Raw genomic sequence first — 22,552 nt, 5'->3', positions numbered from 1 at the left:
ACTAGCCGCCAGGAGAACAATGCAATGTTTACACTAGCCGCGAGGAGAACAATGCAATGTTTACACTAGCCGCGAGGAGAACAATGCAATGTTTACACTAGCCGCGAGGAGAACAATGCAATGTTTACACTAGCCGCGAGGAGAACAATGCAATGTTTACACTAGCTGCATGGAGAACAATGCAATGTTTACACTAGCTGCATGGAGAACAATGGCATATTTACACTATCTGCAAGGAGAAGAATAGAATGTTTACACTAGCCGCGAGGAGAACAATAGAACTTTTACATTAGCGGTGAGGAGAACAATGGAATGTTTACATTAGCTGCGTGGAGAACAATGGCATATTTACACTATCTGCAAGGAGAAGAATAGAATGTTTACACTAACCAAGAGGAGAAGCATGGAATGTTTACACTAGCTGCAAGGAGGACAATGGAATGTTCACACTAGCCAAGAGGCATATAACTGCGGAGCAGCGGGGGTCACCTATACGGCATACCTCCGGAGCAGTTAGGAAGATTTATAGCGCATTACCGCAGAGCGGCGGGGGGGGGGGGGGGCATTTATAGCATGTAATTGTGGAACCAATTTATAGCGTATTACTGCGCGGGCGGGGGGGATAATACTGTGTTACTGCGGAGCGACGGGGGGCATTTATACCATATGACTGCAGAGCGGCAGGGGGCATTTATAGCGTATAACTGTGGAGCAGCGGCAGGCATGTATAGCGTATAACTGCGGAGCAGCGGGGACATTTATACAGTATGACTGCAGAGCGGCAGGGGACATTTATACAGTATGACTGCAGAGCGGCAGGGGGCATTTATACAGTATGACTGCAGAGCGGCAGGGGACATTTATACAGTATGACTGCAGAGCGGCAGGGGGCATTTATACAGTATGACTGCAGAGCGGCAGGGGGCATTTATACAGTATGACTGCAGAGCGGCAGGGGGCATTTATACAGTATGACTGCAGAGCGGCAGGGGACATTTATAGCGTATAACTGCGGAGCAGCGGGGACATTTATAGCGTATAACTGCGGAGCAGCGGGGACATTTATACAGTATGACTGCAGAGCGGCAGGGGGCATTTATAGCACTGCTTGCAGCCATGGTGCCGTAATGTAGGTCACCCCTGGACCGCACTGAGAACAGCCGTCACCTTGAGAATGAATGGTGGCCACTCACCTCTATGGGAAGCTACAGAACCGTCTGCTCCGCATTGTGTGGAGTCCACCTGCTTGCCGGAGCTCCTGTAATGTGCGCAGCGGCGCCGGCACCACTTATGATTTGCTTTCACTCCTGTTCAGTCACTGTTAGTAAGACTTTTGTGTGCTTTTCTAGCTCCACCCGGTCTGTTCGCCCTCCCTGTAAGCACTCAGACCCCTAACAGCAGCTCCACCTTATCCAAGAAGAAAGCTCCGCCCCCGCCCCCCGGACACAAGCGAACGCTCTCTGATCCGCCAAGCCCGCTCCCTCATAGTAAGGGCTCGGTATCCTGGGGTGAGTTGCCGGACTCTGTCTCTGCTCTCAGCTTTACTTCCCCTTCCTGAGGGTCTCTGTCGCTCTCCTGCTATTCTGCTCACGCGAACAGATGCTTCTGGTGTCATAAAAGCGCTTTCCCATCTCGGACTTGATGGCGCATCCACCGGATCGGTGCAGGTCCGACCGCTGCAACCTGCAACACACAACGCCGTCTCCGTAACTCCCAGAGCTAGGACTCCTGAAATGCTGTGGTCAGGGGGGATAGATAGGAGCCGCAGAGACGGTATAGCGTGCCGCGCTGCACTGTGTCTGTTAGGAGCCGCAGTGACGGTATAGCGTGCCGCGCTGCACTGTGTCTGTTAGGAGCCGCAGTGACGGTATAGCGTGCCGCACTGCACTGTGTCCGTTAGGAGCCGCAGTGACGGTATAGCGTGCCGCGCTGCACTTTGTCCGTTAGGAGCCGCAGTGACGGTATAGCGTGCCGCGCTGCACTGTGTCTGTTAGGAGCCGCAGTGACGGTATAGCGTGCCCCGCTGCACTGTGTCTGTTAGGAGCCGCAGTGACGGTATAGCGTGCCGCACTGCACTGTGTCCGTTAGGAGCCGCAGTGACGGTATAGCGTGCCGCGCTGCACTGTGTCTGTTAGGAGCCGCAGTGACGGTATAGCGTGCCGCGCTGCACTGTGTCTGTTAGGAGCCGCAGTGACGGTATAGCGTGCCGCACTGCACTGTGTCCGTTAGGAGCCGCAGTGACGGTATAGCGTGCCGCGCTGCACTGTGTCTGTTAGGAGCCGCAGTGACGGTATAGCGTGCCCCGCTGCACTGTGTCTGTTAGGAGCCGTGGAGACGGTATAGCGTGCCGCGCTGCACTGTGTCTGTTAGGAGCCGCAGTGACGGTATAGCGTGCCGCGCTGCACTGTGTCTGTTAGGAGCCGCAGTGACGGTATAGCGTGCCGCACTGCACTGTGTCCGTTAGGAGCCGCAGTGACGGTATAGCGTGCCGCGCTGCACTGTGTCTGTTAGGAGCCGCAGTGACGGTATAGCGTGCCCCGCTGCACTGTGTCTGTTAGGAGCCGTGGAGACGGTATAGCGTGCCGCGCTGCACTGTGTCTGTTAGGAGCCGCAGTGACGGTATAGCGTGCCGCACTGCACTGTGTCTGTTAGGAGCCGCAGTGACGGTATAGCGTGCCGCGCTGCACTGTGTCTGTTAGGAGCCGCAGTGACGGTATAGCGTGCCGCACTGCAGTGTGTCGGTTCGGAGCCGCAGTGACGGTATAGCGTGCCGCACTGCACTGTGTCTGTTAGGATCCGCAGTGACGGTATAGCGTGCCGCGCTGCACTGTGTCTGTTAGGAGCCGCGGAGACGGTATAGCGTGCCGCGCTGCACTGTGTCTGTTAGGAGCCGCAGTGACGGTATAGCGTGCCGCACTGCAGTGTGTCGGTTCGGAGCCGCAGTGACGGTATAGCGTGCCGCACTGCAGTGTGTCGGTTCGGAGCCGCAGTGACGGTATAGCATGCCATGCTGCACTGTGTCGGTTAGGAGCCGCAGTGACGGTATAGCGTGCCGCGCTGCACTGTGTCTGTTAGGAGCCGCAGTGACGGTATAGCGTGCCGCACTGCACTGTGTCTGTTAGGAGCCGCAGTGACGGTATAGCGTGCCGCACTGCACTGTGTCTGTTAGGAGCCGCAGTGACGGTATAGCGTGCCGCGCTGCACTGTGCCTGTTAGGAGCCGCAGTGACGGTATAGCGTGCCGCACTGCAGTGTGCCGGTTCGGAGCCGCAGTGACGGTATAGCGTGCCGCACTGCACTGTGTCTGTTAGGATCCGCAGTGACGGTATAGCGTGCCGCGCTGCACTGTGTCTGTTAGGAGCCGCAGTGACGGTATAGCGTGCCGCACTGCACTGTCTGTTAGGATCCGCAGTGACGGTATAGCGTGCCGCACTGCAGTGTGTCGGTTCGGAGCCGCAGTGACGGTATAGCGTGGCGCGCTGCACTGTCCCCGTTAGGAGCCGCAGTGACGGTATAGCGTGCCGCGCTGCACTGTGTCCGTTAGGAGCCGCAGTGACGGTATAGCGTGCCGCGCTGCACTGTGTCTGTTAGGAGCCGCAGTGACGGTATAGCGTGCCGCACTGCAGTGTGTCGGTTCGGAGCCGCAGTGACGGTATAGCGTGCCGCACTGCACTGTGTCTGTTAGGAGCCGCGGTGACGGTATAGCGTGCCGCGCTGCACTGTGTCTGTTAGGAGCCGCAGTGACGGTATAGCGTGCCGCGCTGCACTGTGTCCGTTAGGAGCCGCAGTGACGGTATAGCGTGCCGCGCTGCACTGTGTCGGTTAGGAGCCGCGGAGACGGTATAGCGTGCCCCGCTGCACTGTGTCTGTTAGGAGCCGCAGTGACGGTATAGCGTGCCGCGCTGCACTGTGTCTGTTGGGAGCCGCAGTGACGGTATAGCATGCCGCGCTGCACTGTGTCTGTTAGGAGCCGCAGTGACGGTATAGCATGCCCCGCTGCACTGTGTCGGTTAGGAGCCGCAGTGACGGTATAGCGTGCCTCGCTGCACTGTGTCTGTTAGGAGCCGCAGTGACGGTATAGCGTGCCGCGCTGCAGTGTGTCGGTTCGGAGCTGCAGTAACGGTATAGCGTGCCGCACTGCACTGTGTCTGTTAGGAGCCGCAGTGACGGTATAGCGTGCCGCACTGCAGTGTGTCGGTTCGGAGCCGCAGTGACGGTATAGCGTGCCGCGCTGCACTGTGTCTGTTAGGAGCCGCAGTGACGGTATAGCGTGCCGCGCTGCACTGTGTCTGTTAGGAGCCGCAGTGACTGTATAGCGTGCCGCGCTGCACTGTGTCGGTTAGGAGCCGCAGTGACGGTATAGCGTGCCGCGCTGCACTGTGTCCGTTAGGAGCCGCAGTGACGGTATAGCATGCCGCGCTGCACTGTGTCTGTTAAGAGTCGCAGTGACGGTATAGCGTGCCGCACTGCACTGTGTCTGTTAAGAGTCGCAGTGATGGTATAGCATGCCCCGCTGCACTGTGTCGGTTAGGAGCCGCAGTGACGGTATAGCGTGCCGCGCTGCACTGTGTCTGTTAGGAGCCGCAGTGACGGTATAGCGTGCCGCACTGCAGTGTGTTGGTTCGGAGCTGCAGTGACGGTATAGCGTGCTGCACTGCACTGTGTCTGTTAGGATCCGCAGTGACGGTATAGCGTGCCGCGCTGCACTGTCTCTGTTAGGAGCCGCAGTGACGGTATAGCGTGCCGCGCTGCACTGTGTCTGTTAGGAGCCGCAGTGACGGTATAGCATGCCGCGCTGCACTGTGTCTGTTAGGAGTCGCAGTGACGGTATAGCATGCCCCGCTGCACTGTGTCTGTTAGGAGTCGCAGTGACGGTATAGCATGCCCCGCTGCACTGTGTCGGTTAGGAGCCGCAGTGATGGTATAGCGTGCCCCGCTGCACTGTGTCGGTTAGGAGCCGCAGTGACGGTATAGCGTGCCGCGCTGCACTGTGTCTGTTAGGAGCCGCAGTGACGGTATAGCGTGCCGCACTGCAGTGTGTCGGTTCGGAGCTGCAGTGACGGTATAGCGTGCCGCACTGCACTGTGTCTGTTAGGAGCCGCAGTGACGGTATAGCATGCCGCGCTGCACTGTGTCTGTTAGGAGTCGCAGTGACGGTATAGCATGCCCCGCTGCACTGTGTCGGTTAGGAGTCGCAGTGACGGTATAGCGTGCCGCGCTGCACTGTGTCTGTTAGGAGCCGCAGTGACGGTATAGCATGCCGCGCTGCACTGTGTCTGTTAGGAGCCACAGTGACGGTATAGCATGCCGCGCTGCACTGTGTCTGTTAGGAGCCGCAGTGACGGTATAGCGTGCCGCACTGCACTGTGTCTGTTAGGAGCCGCAGTGACGGTATAGCGTGCCGCACTGCACTGTGTCTGTTAGGAGCCGCAGTTACGGTATAGCGTGCCGCACTGCACTGTGTCTGTTAGGAGCCGCAGTGACGGTATAGCGTGCCGCACTGCACTGTGTCTGTTAGGAGCCGCAGTGACGGTATAGCGTGCCGCGCTGCACTGTGTCTGTTAGGAGCCGCAGTGACGGTATAGCATGCCGCGCTGCACTGTGTCTGTTAGGAGTCGCAGTGACGGTATAGCATGCCCCGCTGCACTGTGTCGGTTAGGAGCCGCAGTGACGGTATAGCGTGCCGCGCTGCACTGTGTCTGTTAGGAGCCGCAGTGACGGTATAGCGTGCCGCGCTGCACTGTGTCGGTTCGGAGCTGCAGTGACGGTATAGCGTGTCGCGCTGCACTGTGTCTGTTAGGAGCCACAGTGACGGTATAGCATGCCGCGCTGCACTGTGTCTGTTAGGAGCCGCAGTGACGGTATAGCGTGCCGCACTGCACTGTGTCTGTTAGGAGCCGCAGTGACGGTATAGCGTGCCGCACTGCACTGTGTCTGTTAGGAGCCGCAGTTACGGTATAGCGTGCCGCACTGCACTGTGTCTGTTAGGAGCCGCAGTGACGGTATAGCGTGCCGCACTGCACTGTGTCTGTTAGGAGCCGCAGTGACGGTATAGCGTGCCCCGCTGCACTGTGTCCGTTAGGAGACGCAGTGACGGTATAGCATGCCGCACTGCACTGTTTCTGTTGGGAGCTGCGCAGACGGTATAGCGTGCCGCACTGCACTGTGTCCGTTAGGAGCCGCAGTGACGGTATAGCGTGCCGCGCTGCACTGTGTCTGTTAGGAGCCGCAGTGACGGTATAGCGTGCCGCACTGCACTGTGTCCGTTAGGAGCCGCAGTGACGGTATAGCGTGCCGCGCTGCACTGTGTCCGTTAGGAGACGCAGTGACGGTATAGCGTGCCGCACTGCACTGTGTCTGTTAGGAGCCGCAGTTACGGTATAGCGTGCCGCACTGCACTGTGTCTGTTAGGAGCCGCAGTGACGGTATAGCGTGCCGCACTGCACTGTGTCTGTTAGGAGCCGCAGTGACGGTATAGCGTGCCCCGCTGCACTGTGTCCGTTAGGAGACGCAGTGACGGTATAGCGTGCCGCACTGCACTGTTTCTGTTGGGAGCTGCGCAGACGGTATAGCGTGCCGCACTGCACTGTGTCCGTTAGGAGCCGCAGTGACGGTATAGCGTGCCGCGCCGCACTTGGTGTGCATCTCTCATTGACTTCAGTTCCAGAAGCGGCTCGGGTGTCCTCTCGGCCGCCTCCCTTTCGGCGGGGGTCCTAGCTCAGCTAGTTTTGGCTATAAGGTTTGATGGGTGTCGCCCCACTTGTCGTGTAAAAGAGTGGGTGGGACCCTAAAACAAAAACCAAAATGGTCCCCCTGTGTTGCTGGCGGATTCTGTCCTTTGCGTGATGACAATGCGGCACCTTTTCTGGGGTCCTCGATGCCGTGCGGGGGGGGGGGGGGGTTGTAATTGGCTCAGTCCCTCGTATAACACTGGTGAGATACAGAAAGTACAGATGCGCAGTGGGTGTGGTTACACGGGCGGTTTCTCTTTTGTAGATGCCGTGAGATCAAAATATGGCGGCATGTTCTGTATTTCTGTAAATCCTCAGAAATTTGACAGATTCTTCACATCACACATCGTCCGCGGCGCTGCTGGTGGCGCTGTGGCCGCGGGGTTGCTGGTGGCGCTGTGGCCGCGGCGCTGCTGGTGGCGCTGTGGCCGCGGCGCTGCTGGTGGCGCTGTGGCCGCGGCGCTGCTGGTCACGCTGTGGCCGCGGCGCTGCTGGTGGCGCTGTGGCCGCGGCGCTGCTGGTGGCGCTGTGGCCGCGGCGCTGCTGGTGGCGCTGTGGCCGCGGCGCTGCTGGTGGCGCTGTGGCCGCGGGGCTGCTGGTGGCGCTGTGGCCGCGGGGCTGCTGGTGGCGCTGTGGCCGCGGGGCTGCTGGTGGCGCTGTGGCCGTGGCGCTGCTGGTCACGCTGTGGCCGCGGGGCTGCTGGTGGCGCTGTGGCCGCGGCGCTGCTGGTGGCGCTGTGGCCGCGGGGCTGCTGGTGGCGCTGTGGCTGTGGGGCTGCTGGTGGCGCTGTGGCTGCGGGGCTGCTGGTGGCGCTGTGGCCGCGGGGCTGCTGGTGGCGCTGTGGCTGCGGGGCTGCTGGTGGCGCTGTGGCTGCGGGGCTGCTGGTGGCGCTGTGGCTGCGGGGCTGCTGGTGGCGCTGTGGCCGCGGGGCTGCTGGTGGCGCTGTGGCTGCGGGGCTGCTGGTGGCGCTGTGGCTGCGGGGCTGCTGGTGGCGCTGCTGGTGGCGCTGTGGCCCCCAGTGCTACCCACTGCTACTCAGCGAGTGCGACAATCATCCAGTGGGTGGCAGGACTCACGGCCATAGTTGTAGTTCGCCAACATCCCACGTTACATCTCCTGTTGCTATAGTAACGCTTGGTCCACCCTGTGCTGCATGTTGCAGCTGAAGAGCCGCAGTTTGCAGACTGCTGGGACTTGTAGTTCCTCAGGTTGCCGGGCACACGGCTGTATGCAGCTGAGCTGATCTGTCCTGTGGGCCCAAAATCTGCACCACTAATTACCGCCTCCTCATCTTGTTCAGGTCCCAGAATCCTCTGCTTCTCTCTGGGGTGCTGATACTTTATTACTCTCCTGCCTCATACCCTTTCCTTATAGACACGCCCCCTAGTGGGCAGCTAGCAAGTTGCATGTAAGTCTGGTTGCGGTTTGCCGCAGCTTCTTCATCCGTTTCCTCTCCTTCTTGGCTGTTTTCAGGTTTTGTCTGCTCACCTGTCTGTCTCTTGCAGGTAACGACGCCGGAGAGAGGGCTCTGAATAAGTTCGAGAGGTTGACTCACTCCGCCAGGTGAGGGCAGTGAATAGAATCTAGTTTTCCTGTTGGCCACTAGAGGGTGCTCCGTTCAGCACTGAGTCTCTTCTGGAGATTAGACGGTTTGCAGCTGCCATCAGGCCTCCTTCACACGGCCAACAGTCCCGTTGCTACATTGCAGCACACCGCATGTATGTTCGGCCCCTGCTCTCCTCTGGGTTCCTTCCACGATGTTTTGTAACCTCTGACATCCCGACCCCTAAACCTCGCGGGTCCGGCGTCATGCACGCGCCTCGTGGGGTTTTGTAGCCCACGTTTCCCCATGGCGCCCTCCTCTGTTTCGCTGCGATGCAACTTTGACAGCAGGAAATGTTAAAGCTCTCCTCTAACCCTGACTGCAGGAAGAAATAGAAGGAGTCCACGGAGCTCACCACCGCTGCGTCTCCCCGGGTCCTGGCACTGCTTCTCTTCATCATCTTCTGGACAGGAATTGAAAAATCCCCACCTTCTGGAAGCGCTGGCTGTGATTCACTAAGCATCAGCCAATCACAGCCAGCGCTTCCTGTAGGCGGGTATTTTTTAATCCTCGACCAGAGGAGAAAATGATGATCCGTGCCGGGACCCGGAAAGACACTGCGGCGGCACCCTGGACAGCGCAGGAGAGGTGATGTACACGTTTCTTTATTTTTTTCTTCAGCTATGGCTGATTTTCAGGGTAGGGCTTATATTTCAAGCCCTCCCCTCCTGAAAATCCTCGCATATGGTGCTACAAAATTGCGGTATTGCTGCAAGAAGACGCAGTGATATCATACGGACCATCAGTGTGATTTTCTCGTGATGATGCATCACCATTTAAAGGGTTAAGAGCTGCGATCAACATTCACACTGATGGCAGCTGCTGCGGGGTCTGTCAGCCGGGACCAGCCATGTATGCCCCCCCCCAATCCCACTCTAAACAAAACCTGTGCCCCCCATGATGTAACTGGGGCGTTAAGGGGTTAATAGTAGATGGTGAAGGGTGTGGTGCGCTGCAGGGAGCAGATGGCGCTGATCGCACTGCAGTGGTCACATTTGGTATTACCTTTGAAATGAATGGTAAGTTTGCGTTTACCGCCGCGCCCGCGCCATAGACACAACTCTCTGAAGGCCAGCAGTCAGCCAACAGACGAGCGGGGAGAATGGCTGAGCCCACTAAGGTGGCCGCGCTCGTTGGCTGCTATATAAGGCCCCTCGCCCATGGTGCAGGCAGTACATCCCCTCTGCACAGAGCGCCCCCTCCTCACATCTCATATATAAGACCCTCGCCCATGGTGCAGGCAGTACATCCCCTCTGCACAGAGCGCCCCCTCCTCACATCTCATATATAAGGCCCCTCGCCCATGGTGCAGGCAGTACATCCCCTCTGCACAGAGCGCCCCCTCCTCACATCTCATATATAAGACCCTCGCCCATGGTGCAGGCAGTACATCCCCTCTGCACAGAGCGCCCCCTCCTCACATCTCATATATAAGCCCCTCGCCCATGGTGCAGGCAGTACATCCCCTCTGCACAGAGCGCCCTCTCCTCACATCTCATATATAAGACCCTCGCCCATGGTGCAGGCAGTACATCCCCTCTGCACAGAGCGCCCCCTCCTCACATCTCATATATAAGACCCTCGCCCATGGTGCAGGCAGTACATCCCCTCTGCACAGAGCGCCCCCTCCTCACATCTCATATATAAGGCCCCTCGCCCATGGTGCAGGCAGTACATCCCCTCTGCACAGAGCGCCCCCTCCTCACATCTCATATATAAGACCCTCGCCCATGGTGCAGGCAGTACATCCCCTCTGCACAGAGCGCCCCCTCCTCACATCTCATATATAAGCCCCTCGCCCATGGTGCAGGCAGTACATCCCCTCTGCACAGAGCGCCCTCTCCTCACATCTCATATATAAGACCCTCGCCCATGGTGCAGGCAGTACATCCCCTCTGCACAGAGCGCCCCCTCCTCACATCTCATATATAAGACCCTCGCCCATGGTGCAGGCAGTACATCCCCTCTGCACAGAGCGCCCCCTCCTCACATCTCATATATAAGGCCCCTCGCCCATGGTGCAGGCAGTACATCCCCTCTGCACAGAGCGCCCCCTCCTCACATCTCATATATAAGACCCTCGCCCATGGTGCAGGCAGTACATCCCCTCTGCACAGAGCGCCCCCTCCTCACATCTCATATATAAGGCCCCTCGCCCATGGTGCAGGCAGTACATCCCCTCTGCACAGAGCGCCCCCTCCTCACATCTCATATATAAGACCCTCGCCCATGGTGCAGGCAGTACATCCCCTCTGCACAGAGCGCCCCCTCCTCACATCTCATATATAAGCCCCTCGCCCATGGTGCAGGCAGTACATCCCCTCTGCACAGAGCGCCCTCTCCTCACATCTCATATATAAGACCCTCGCCCATGGTGCAGGCAGTACATCCCCTCTGCACAGAGCGCCCCCTCCTCACATCTCATATATAAGACCCTCGCCCATGGTGCAGGCAGTACATCCCCTCTGCACAGAGCGCCCCCTCCTCACATCTCATATATAAGGCCCCTCGCCCATGGTGCAGGCAGTACATCCCCTCTGCACAGAGCGCCCCCTCCTCACATCTCATATATAAGACCCTCGCCCATGGTGCAGGCAGTACATCCCCTCTGCACAGAGCGCCCCCTCCTCACATCTCGTGTTGTTGCTTTATCGTGTTTTTTCTCTTTTTTCTTTCTGCCCTTTTTAGCACCGGATCTACAAAAACTACATTAGGGCCCCGAGTATTGCCAAAACTACCTCAGAAAGGTACGTGGCTGACCGCATGTGTGTATTGTCCTGTGTCCGTGCTGTTTATTGTTTGCCTGATGTAGCGGAGCCGAACGCGCCTGACGTAGCGGAGCCGAACCCGCCTGACGTAGCGGAGCCGAACCCGCCTGACGTAGCGGAGCCGAACCCGCCTGACGCAGCGGAGCGGAACGCGCCTGACGCTCTGTGGATTGGCCATGTTTCTTCTGGTTTGCCCGATTGTAGTCCTACCGCTGTAGCGCTGGTGTTGGCGGTGTGCGGCTGTGTAATGTGGAGTCATTCACGCTCTCGCTGGCGAACGACGATCGTTCCGTGTAAACGCTGCCAACGACTGCAGCGCTTATCCTTCCATCGCTCAGGTTCTGCGGCCATAAAACTGCCTGTCGGCTCGGCCCGTTCATGAAGGCCGGCCATCTCCAGCCGGGAGCCGTAGCCGCCCGCAATCCCTGGTAAACCTCAGCTACCAAGTTGTGTTGTGCCAAGTAACCGCTCAGCTCTGCTACATCTGTTGATCGTTGTCATTCTTGGAGTTGATGAGGAAGTTCTGCTCCGAGTCGTGATGAGCCGCCCTCAGGATCGGTCATCGGGGTCTGTGGCCCCCGGCGCTGGGTCTGCTGGGCAGTGGAGGGTCGCAGACTCTTAACAGATATCTGTGGGGGGTCTTGAAGGGTGGAACCCACTAATCAGATAAAGGGGCCCCTGAAAACCCCTTTAAGAGACAGAGGGAAGTCCTGTGAACCCTCCTCGCCCCTTCTGAGTAGCCGGTGACTGACTGGTTGCCAGGGACCCGGTAGCTGACAACCTCATTGAAGAGACTGAGGTAGTCAGAGTGTGTCCTCATGGCAACCAGACTGTCAGACGTGACTAGCGATTGGCATCATGCGGAGGGGCGGCCGTCCTGTCACTCTGTGGGTCGCTTCGGGTATTACGGCTCACCCCGCCGGGGCTCCTTGTTCCTTGGGTTGGATTCCTCCCTGGTTGTATTTAATGTACCATATATGTTGTTCCTGCGGCGTCCGCGGCAAAACCGACGCCATGACTTCATTCTGAGGGGCGGTGCGATGGCTGCGACACTAAACGTACATTTATAGTGTTTTTGTGTTTTTGGAGTTTTGCTGCAAAAAATAAATAACTTTAGAAAATTAAATTATTTTTGATATGAGGTGATCCGTCCGTCGGCGCGCCCGCCTGCGGCCCCCCCGGAGTGCAGGCCCCCCCCCCCGGAGTGCAGGCCGCTGTGTCGTCATTCTTCAGACGCCGTGCGGATAAATAATGTTACTTTATACGTCGTGACGCCAAAATCTGCTCTTTGTTTTCATTTTTTATTTAAATATGGAAACAGTTTTTTTGTTTCCTCACAATAATAAAACTTTTCTCCCACCTGTTATACCGTACGCTGACCGCTGGGGCCGTCCGGTGTGCATACTGTACGCTGACCGCTGGGGCCGTCCGGTGTGTATACTGTATGCTGACCGCTGGGGCCGTCCGGTGTGTATACTGTACGCTGACCGCTGGGGCCGTCCGGTGTGTATACTGTATGCTGACCGCTGGGGCCGTCCGGTGTGTATACTGTACGCTGACCGCTGGGGCCCTCCGGTGTGTATACTGTATGCTGACCGCTGGGGCCGTCCGGTGTGCATACTGTACGCTGACCGCTGGGGCCGTCCGGTGTGCATACTGTACGCTGACCGCTGGGGCCGTCCGGTGTGTATACTGTATGCTGACCGCTGGGGCCGTCCGGTGTGTATACCGTACGCTGACCGCTGGGGCCGTCCGATGTGTATACTGTACGCTGACCGCTGGGGCCGTCCGGTGTGTATACTGTACGCTGACCGCTGGGGCCGTCCGGTGTGCATACTGTACGCTGACCGCTGGGGCCGTCCGGTGTGCATACTGTACGCTGACCGCTGGGGCCGTCCGGTGTGCATACTGTACGCTGACCGCTGGGGCCGTCCGGTGTGTATACTGTATGCTGACCGCTGGGGCCCTCCGGTGTGTATACTGTATGCTGACCGCTGGGGCCGTCCGATGTGTATACTGTACGCTGACCGCTGGGGCCGTCCGATGTGTATACTGTACGCTGACCGCTGGGGCCGTCCGGTGTGTATACTGTACGCTGACCGCTGGGGCCGTCCGGTGTGTATACCGTACGCTGACCGCTGGGGCCGTCCGGTGTGTATACCGTACGCTGACCGCTGGGGCCGTCCGGTGTGTATACCGTACGCTGACCGCTGGGGCCCTCCGGCACGTTATACCGTACGCTGACCGCTGGGGCCCTCCGGCGCGTTACACCGTACGCTGACCGCTGGGGCCCTCCGGCGCCTTACACCGTACGCTGACCGCTGGGGCCCTCCGGCACGCTATACCGTACGCTGACCGCTGGGGCCCTCCGGCGCGTTATACCGTACGCTGACCGCTGGGGCCCTCCGGCGCATTATACCGTACGCTGACCGCTGGGGCCCTCCGGCGCGTTATACCGTATGCTGACCGGTGGTCGTTGATGCGTCACAAGCATTTATTCATTCACTAGCTGATATACACGGCTTCGCCCGAGTTAATTTGGTACTGGTGTTTATCTGGTGTTCACACGGAAAATCTTATGAAGTCGTGGTTACTTTAGAGATACCGGGAAAAAAATATGTTCACCATTTTGCATAGTTCTCTGCGTTACCCAGAAAACACCACGTGGAGGTAACCATGCGACGTTTCCTTTATATAAAATGACATCAGGAAGTGAGAGAATTAGATTACATACAGAAAATTTGGACGCTAATTCTTTTGCGCATAGAATTGAATAATGGAGTTGGGACCCATTAGCTTTTCCTATTTATGACATAATCAATGCTCGTGCCAAATTTCCCGTTTCTATGACATTGGGAAGTGAGTGATTTAGATTATGTATGTTAAATTTGGACGCCAATTCTTTTGCGCTAGAATTAAATAATCGAGTTGGGACCCAATTACTTTTCCTATTTTGGAGATAATCTATGCTCGTGCCAAAATTCATGTTTCTATGACATCGGGAAGTTGGAGAACTTTTGGCGAGTCAGTCAGTCAGCGCTGTCTTAGCATCCGATCCCACTCCATGCAGACCCCGCACCCAGAGGACATATATGGACCCCAAGTAGTAATGGAGCCTGATCCTGGGCTGTGGGACCGCGCCATTGTAAGTGCGAACCTCCTGTAACCTGACTACGTAGTGCGCTCGTAGACGCAGCGGTCAGGGGGCTGATGGGTTCCCCAGCTCTGCCAGCATCTTAGTTTCTATCGTTAGTAAACCTGTCGGATCGTGCGGCCGCCTACTTCTTACTGTAAAGTCTCTGGCAGCCGCGTTGTGCGACAAGATTTGTACCTTCTTCCTGCCGGAATTCTGACGGGTCTGAACAGAACCTCGCTGAGCTCCTTGGGCCTTAGAGTGCTGAGACAAGGATAGAAGTCGTTCTCCAAGGACTGAGCATCCGGTCCCAATGTATGAGCACTCGTTCCCTGACTGCTGGGCCCTGGGCAAGGGAACGCTTGTGCATCAGCTGATCGTTCGCTTGCAGCGCTAATGCTCCCCGATCGGCAGTTCATCTCGTGTGAAGGCGGCGGCGTAGAGCGGTCTACAGGGCGAGTAATCCCACCAGCCATCATTCATCCCCTCAGCCCATGTAAGAGCGATACGAGCGCCAACCAAGATGTCGCTCTGCGCTCATTGGATTCAGCCACTCTGCAGTATAGGGGCGGTAAGGTAGCGGCGTGGAGGTTTATATGGTTATCGCTGCCGTAGTCGCAGTACAACGCTCCGTCCCGCTCACTCATCTGTGTTTTCTGCTCTCCTTCGTAGTCGCTCTTAGAAAAATAGACACCACTCATCATCTCTCTATGGAGAAATACAGCCAGCAGCCGGACATCTTCCAGAAATCACCGCAGCCGGGAGACTTTCTTCAGAAGCCACAACTTGCCGATCTTCCTCCAAAACCGCAACATTCTGAATTCACACAGAAGCCACACGTCGCAGATCTACCGCCAAAGCCGGGAGAGCTGCCTCCCAAGCCGCAGCTCGGAGACTTACCTCCCAAGCCGCAGCTCGGAGACCTACCTCCCAAGCCGCAGCTCAAGGATCTTCCACCCAAACCCAACCTGGCAGACTTGGTGCCCAAAGCACCAGTAGCAGAGCCTAAACCTCAGACCCCAGAGGCGAACCAGAACTCTCAGCCAGCCGAGGGGACACAGAACTCGCAGCCTGCTGACCACACGCCTGTCCAGAAACAGGGCTCCGAGGCTTCCAGTGACGGCCCTCCTCCTCTTCCAGAAACGCCCGTGCCGCTCCCTCGCAAGATCAACACAGTAAGTGTCCTCCAAGGAGACCCGGCAGCGGTGTTGGTCCCTCTATGGCGTTACGTAAAGGGGTTCTCCGATTAATATGTAAATGTAGCTTCACCAGGGTGTAACAGGTTTTACGACTTTCCGCTATACATTGTGTTTCAGGATCTCCGCTTGCTGTCAGTCCCTCTAGATCCTGACACCTCTCCTGCCAGCAGGGCTGCGGGTTACAGGACAGAGTTCTGATTGAGAGTCTTAAGGGGGCTTTTAATGATTAAAAAACTAATAGCCTATCTGTAGGATCGATGGGGACATGACAGATGATTGAGGGCGCCTGGAAAACCCCTTTAATAAACTAAATGCCTGACTTAAAGGGGTTGTGCCAAGGTTTAAAGAGATCGCCTGTCCACAGGTTTGGGAGTTACTGCATGATTGGTGGGGATCCAACTGTTAGAACTCCCAATGAAAATTGAGGCCCCAGAGGTCCCTTTATGAATGGAGCAGCGGTCGAGCCTGAGCGCCACCGTTCCAATTCTTTTTAATGGGAGCGCCAGAGATTGACGAGCAATTTCCAGCACTTCCCTTTCAAAGGAATGGAGTGGTGGTGCATACGCTCATCTCCCACCATTCTCGGGATTAGTGGGGGTCTCGGAGGTCCTGTGGATAGGAGATATCTTTATACCTTGCACAACCTCTTAAGACAAGGCTGCCCATGATCTAGTCACAGTGAGGTCAATGGGGAGACTGAAGGAGCCCCTTCTTCTGTCAGGCCATTCAGAATTGATAGCGGCATGTAAAAATGGTTAATGGCTTGGATCAGAGTTAAAGGGGTATTCCAGATACTGGGCAATCCCATTTCAGTAGGACTGATACTAATAAAGTGAACTGTACTTACCCCTCCCAGCCACCAGGATCCAGCACTGCAGCCCACTGTGGTCCCAGTGATTATTGTGACTGATGATATCACAGGAAATCAGGTGACTGCTGCAGCCAATGAGAAGCTGCAGCATCACTGCTCATTTTCCTGGCATCGGCACTCACATCTTGAGCTCCTTGATGCCAGACGTTCAGAAACATGATGCTACTGCCTCTGATTGGCTATGGCAGTCACCTGATTTCCTGTGACATCATTAAGCTAAACAATCACTGGGACCACAGTGGAGCTGCAGCGCTGGATCCCGGGGGTCACGGAGGGGTAAGTTCATTTATTATTTTAATACATGGGGTTTCTATTGAAGTGGAGTTGCCCAGTATCTGAAATAGGCAGCCACCTCCCAACCCGCTTCATCGTGCTGTACATCAGATTGCATTAAGGGGTTAATCATGATGGGTTCTCAACCTCAGGAGCAGTGGCATACCTCCAATGATGGCGGACCGTGCTGTGCGGCCCTCCAACGCTCATCCTGCATTGCACAGAATACCCCTCCATGTACAGGGCTGCATACGTGTGCATGCTGGGAGTACGGGACCCGTGGAAGTAGTGACTGTTATGTGTCTTATGTTTCTACATGATACATAGCGGCGGTTACTCCGACTCCGTAGCTGATGTGGGGGAGGGGCTTCCAAGCTGTTGCTTTTAGTGCCCAGTATTTTATAGTCATGCTTCAGCTCTGGATAGAAGCGAAAATGCTTCCATTCACCGACAACAAGCAGAGATCTTGAATATATCGAGGTGTTGCTCTGCCGCTTTCTGCTTTTATTTGTATTTCATTTCTTTACACAATCTGTAATAATTATAGAAAACCACCTTCACACGGACCCCGATCACTGCAGTCAACTGTTTAGATGCCGCGGTCAAAGCTGACAGCACACCTGAACAGTCAGCGGGAGGAGGGTGGCTTGCCGCACCCCATATGCACCCTCCACAGCGTGATTGTAGGGTTCTGATTGGCTAGCATGGCAGTCCAGAGCCTACTGGAGTCTCCATGTGCCTATCAAGCCCTGCCTGAGGTAACATCAAAAACTACTATATACTCAAATACTGAAGTACTGCAGTGTATAGTTCAAGAGCGCAAATGATCAGAAGTTCAAGTCTCCTTTGGAAACTTATTAAAAGTGTAGAAAAAATACTAATGTTTTTAACCGTGTCGCATGAACGTAAAAGTCCAACCCATTAAAATCTAATATTTACCCCAGACGGGGAAGGCCAAAAAAGAAAACTAATTCCTTTTTTCATTTAAGGGGAAAACTAAACTGAAGAGAGTGAAGACGATATACGACTGTCAGGCGGACAATGACGATGAGCTGACCTTCGTTGAGGGAGAGGTGATCATAGTGACTGGTGAAGAGGACCACGAGTGGTGGGTGAGTGGCCGGAAATACTCCGCAGGCAGGAAGAGCAGCAAACAGCTAGGAGTTCACTTCAGCCAGGCCTGTAAGGTGAAGGGGCGGAGGCCTGCCCGCCTGTGGTTACTGGGCAGGGGGGCGAAGGCCTGCCTGCCTGTGGTTACTGGGCAGGGGGATGGAGGCCCGCCCGCCTGTGGTTACTGGGCAGGGGGGCGAAGGCCTGCCCGCCTGTGGTTACTGGGCAGGGGGATGAAGGTCCGCCCGCCTGTGGTTACTGGGCAGGGGGTGGAGGCCCGCCCGCCTGTGGCTACTGGGCAGGGGGGCGGAGGCCCGCCCGCCTGTGGCTACTGGGCAGGGGGGCGGAGGCCCGCCCGCCTGTGGTTACTGGGCAGGGGGGCGGAGGCCCGCCCGCCTGTGGTTACTGGGCAGGGGGCGGAGGCCCGCCCGCCTGTGGTTACTGGGCAGGGGGCGGAGCCCCGCCCGCCTGTGGTTGCTGGGCAGGGGGGCGGAGGCCCGCCCGCCTGTGGTTGCTGGGCAGGGGGGCGGAGGCCCGCCCGCCTGTGGTTGCTGGGCAGGGGGGCGGAGGCCCGCCCGCCTGTGGTTGCTGGGCAGGGGGGCGGAGGCCCGCCCGCCTGTGGTTGCTGGGCAGGGGGGCCGAGGCCCGCCCGCCTGTGGTTGCTGGGCAGGGGGGCCGAGGCCCGCCCGCCTGTGGTTGCTGGGCAGGGGGGCCGAGGCCCCGCCCGCCTGTGGTTGCTGGGCAGGGGGGCCGAGGCCCCGCTCGCCTGTGGCTGCTGGGCAGGAGGGGGCGGAGGCCCTGCCCGTCTGTGCCTTTTGAATGAAAGGTTCAGGTCCTGCTGCCACTATGGGATGGGATATACTGCTGTGACTAGTAAGGGTCACGCACTGTTATAACTAATGGGTTGCTGGAAGGGAATGCCTTGCCTTGACTGTTAGGGTTGAGGTGCTGTTGTAACTACTAGACTGGAGGCCCTAATGTAACTTTTGGGTTGGAGGGAGATGCCCTGCTCTGACTACTAGGGAGAAAGACGCTAGTGTACTGTGAGGGAATATAAGACTCAAATGTGATTAAAGGGGAATAAAATATACAAAGAAAGCACTTGTAATTCTGGTTCTTGCATATTTTAAGTATCTGTCTATTAAAGGGGTTCTCCTACTTTTTGCCAGAGGAAGTAGAGGGCGCCAAACATTGTGCAGTGGCTTGGATTGGTACTGCATTCTAAGTCCTATTCACATCAATAGGACCAAAACGAACCACTGGGCAATGTATGGAGCCGTCTGCTTCCTGCAGCAAAAAGCTAGAAGTAGGAGTACCCCTTTAATAGACGGGGTACTTACAATATACAAGAACCAGAACTACAAGCACCGCCTTCATTTAATCCCCCTCTTCCTTTTTTGATTTAAGGTGAATTTTTTTCTTTTCTCTCTAGATCGGTCACATTGAAGGAAATCCAGACAGAAAAGGAGTCTTCCCGGTGTCCTTCGTCCACATCTTGTCCGAATAGAACCTGGATGTTTAAGTGTGACAAATCAGCGGCGTCCCGGCGTCCCCGCCTCGTCCCGGCGTCCCCGCCTCGTCCCGGCGTCCCCGCCTCTGTATATAAGCTCCGGTTCTCGTCGTCCAGCACTTCCATTCTGTGTATTGTAAATGTATGATGTTATCCGCCAGTATTACGACCGCCAGAGAAGCCGCTGCCGCCTCTCCCTCGCTTCTCTGGCTCCCCCAGTTATAGCAGCACCTTCATGTACCGCCAGAGCTGTCTTGTCCACATGCCTAGAGATACAATATATATTCTGCACTCGTTCCCTGGTCACATAGTCGTTTTCAGTATCACATACAGTTCTGGGGAGGGGGGAAGGGAAGGCGTGCAAATCCGCCCCACTAGTATTCCCACCCGCGAAGCAATCGCCCTGCGTATTTATTACGGATTGAACCATTTCAAGAGAGTTTTTGGAAAGTAACCATCCAAGTATTTCCGCACTCGTTTGTTTTTTACCTTTTTTGCAGCACATAACTGTTACTTTGCTACAAGTAGTAAGAAAGGCTATATTTCTATCTAAAGGCTTCTTTATTAGAAGTGATATACATATATATAATATACAGAAATCTATATATTAAAACAGAACATTTTCCGTTTGACTTCAATCTAACGACCGCTAAACCCGTATTAGTCTGTTTCCATTCTGCATGCCTCACAACAACATGAAAAAGAGAAAAAACTCCAGAATACTTGAAGCCTGTAATGCGTTTTGGGGCCGGCGGTCTCGTCCTTCTACTTGTTGTAGAGCTGCGAGGATGGAGTTGTTCCACTAGAGAGTTCTATGTCACGTAGACAGTATTACGTACAATGCGGTAAAACCATGGCTGCGGCCTCCGGCCCTCGTGGACATCTTACACCTGTGTATAATATTACTTTTTTTTTTACATTTTTTTGTATTATTTAAACTGTACCATAAATTATTCATAGATGAAAAGCGGAACGGACTGAAATGTATATTGTTAGTTCCATAGAAGCTGATCACGGAGGTGTTAAACGCAGACGCCGGAGGGGTCCCTCCACTCACCGCGCCGCACGACTCCTCGTCTGGGCTGCTGCCGGATCGTTGTGTTATGGACTGGAGCTTTGTTCATTGTGGTGATAGGTAGAGCGGACACACGTTGTGCATACTGTCGCAGCGGCTCCGCTTTAATGTCTTTTTTATTTTGCAATGTACCCACACAAAGTTGACAACTCTTCTTTCTCTCATTCCTGGGCCCTTCTGTATTCCGGGGATCTTACAGGCTCATATGTTCTGCATGTAGAAATATTTTATTTATATTTTTTTCCCCTCCGGCCAAAATATTTGATGTGACCATTAAAGAAAACCGTAAATTGGTCTGCAGTTCTGCCGATATCCATGATGGAGTCTGTCGGAGGAGGAAAAAACTCAAGAACAAACTTCTTTTCAAGTATTTCAGCAATACTCTTAAGAGCCGCGGCCGGATGTAAGCAGAGGAAGGTGAGGCGAGTGGGGCCGCAGCGTCGCTCCCGGCTGTGAGTTACCCTGCAGAGTATTAGCCCTCATGGTACAGGATCCTGTTTCTACCGCAGAGTCACGGCGCATTTTATTAATCATTCCATATTTTAAATTAATAAAAATGTTTAAAGTGGCGAAAACAAAATGGTGTTTTTACTATAAATATTGAGTGATACAAGAATGTGACAGATGTGAAGGCTGGCCTCACACAAGCGGAAGAGCGTTGTGCAAACCTGGGCGCTGTTTTTTTGGAATAAACTGAGCTTTTTTGCATGCATCGGCGTATTTTACTGTACTTTTTTGTCCCTGCAACTCCTGTACATTTGCATGCGGCAAACAAAGGCACTAATTGAAATGGCTAATTAGTTCCAGATGCGTTCTCTTTCCAGCGCAGTGTCACGCATCTGCTTGCCTATTGCACACACATTTGCACAACCATTTTTATGAGGACCTTTTGTGTGCAAATACGCAGAAAAATAGAACATTTTATTTTTTTTATTTTTTGCACACGAAATGTCCAAATTCCCGTGCAAAATCCAGAAATGTGAACAAGCCCATTGAAATCAGTAAGTTCCACTATCTGCCTCTTTTGCATACTCAAATAAGCCAGACTTAAGATAGTTCTCCAAATAAATGCTTGTTTGTTTTTATTATATTTCTTACATTTTGCTAGCCATGCCCAAAAATACAACCCAAATTCCAAAAAGTTAGAATGCTGTGTAACTTGTAAAGAAGGAAAGAATGTAATGATGTGGAAATCTTATTGAAGCCGATATGATTCCCAACAGAACATATCAGAAAAATGTAACTCCTTTAGAAATTGCTGGCAGCAACACATCTCTCAAACGTTGGGGCAGGGGTAACAGAAGGCTGGAAAAGTAAGTGATAGTCATGATTAACAACTGGAGGGTCAACACGACTGTGTATAACAAGAGCTGTTAGAGAATCCGAGTCCCTGAGAACTAAAGATGGTCACAGGTCACCAGTCTGTGAAAAACTGCATCTACAAATTGTGGAATAACGTACGGAAAGTGTTCCTCAATGTAAAATTGCTAAGACTTTGAATCTTCTACAATCTACAGTACATAACAGCAAATAGTTCAGAAAATGTGAATAAATTCATGAGCACAGGGGACAAGGCCGACTGTCAATATTGGATGCTGGGGACCTATGGCCCCTCAGGCATCACTGCATTAAAAACAGGCATGATTATATAATACAATCACCGCATGGGGTCAGGAATACTCCCAGAAATCACTGTCTGTGAACACCTTTCACCAGTGAATCCACAAATCCGTGTTACAGCTGTATCATTCAGAAAAGAAGCTGTATATCAACACAATGCAGGAACACCGGCGTCTTCTCTGGGCCAAAGTGCATTTACAATGGACTGAGGCAAAATGGAAAGCTGTTCTGTGGTCAGAGGAATCAAAATGTGAAATTCTTTTTGGAAACCATGGACACCTTGCCCTGCAGACTCAAAAGGAGAGGAACCATCCAGCTTGTTATCAGCACACACTCCTGTATCTCTGATGGTATAGTATTAGTGCCTATGGCATGGGCACGATCAATGATGAACAACCTATGCTCCATCCAGACGTCTCGTTTAGAGGAAGCTTTGTATATTTCAGCAAGACAATGCTAAAACACCTACTGCATCCATCACAACAGCTTCACAGAAGAGGAGTCTGAGGTGAATCGGCCACCTGCAGTCCAGACTTTCCACCACATACTGCATCCATCACAACAGCTTCACAGAAGAGTCCGGGGTGAACCGGCCACCTGCAGTCCACACCTTCCACGATACACTACATCCATCACAACAGCTTCACAGGTGAAGAGTCC

General features: G+C 54.8%; 1 protein-coding gene across 4 annotated transcripts in view; it reads left to right on the top strand.

The window, feature by feature from the left end:
* The window catches only part of ASAP1 (ArfGAP with SH3 domain, ankyrin repeat and PH domain 1), a 403,335-nt gene extending 382,483 nt beyond the window's left edge, over window positions 1-20,852 (top strand). For 2 of the 4 annotated variants that reach the window (XM_066578796.1, XM_066578797.1), the window contains 6 exons: window positions 1,350-1,508; window positions 8,236-8,293; window positions 11,022-11,080; window positions 14,907-15,409; window positions 17,567-17,689; window positions 19,120-20,852. In XM_066578796.1, coding sequence (XP_066434893.1) covers window positions 1,350-1,508; window positions 8,236-8,293; window positions 11,022-11,080; window positions 14,907-15,409; window positions 17,567-17,689; window positions 19,120-19,194 — 977 coding nt within the window. In that variant the 3' untranslated portion in view covers window positions 19,195-20,852. The remainder of the gene's footprint in view (window positions 1-1,349; window positions 1,509-8,235; window positions 8,294-11,021; window positions 11,081-14,906; window positions 15,410-17,566; window positions 17,690-19,119) is intronic. The other 2 variants (XM_066578798.1, XM_066578799.1) reach the window with 2 other exon arrangements.
* The last annotated feature ends 1,700 nt before the right edge of the window (window positions 20,853-22,552 follow it).

The sequence above is a fragment of the Eleutherodactylus coqui genome, chromosome 9, assembly GCF_035609145.1.
Source record: "Eleutherodactylus coqui strain aEleCoq1 chromosome 9, aEleCoq1.hap1, whole genome shotgun sequence".
NCBI lineage: Eukaryota > Metazoa > Chordata > Amphibia > Anura > Eleutherodactylidae > Eleutherodactylus > Eleutherodactylus coqui.
This window is presented reverse-complemented; position numbering and strand designations above follow the sequence as displayed.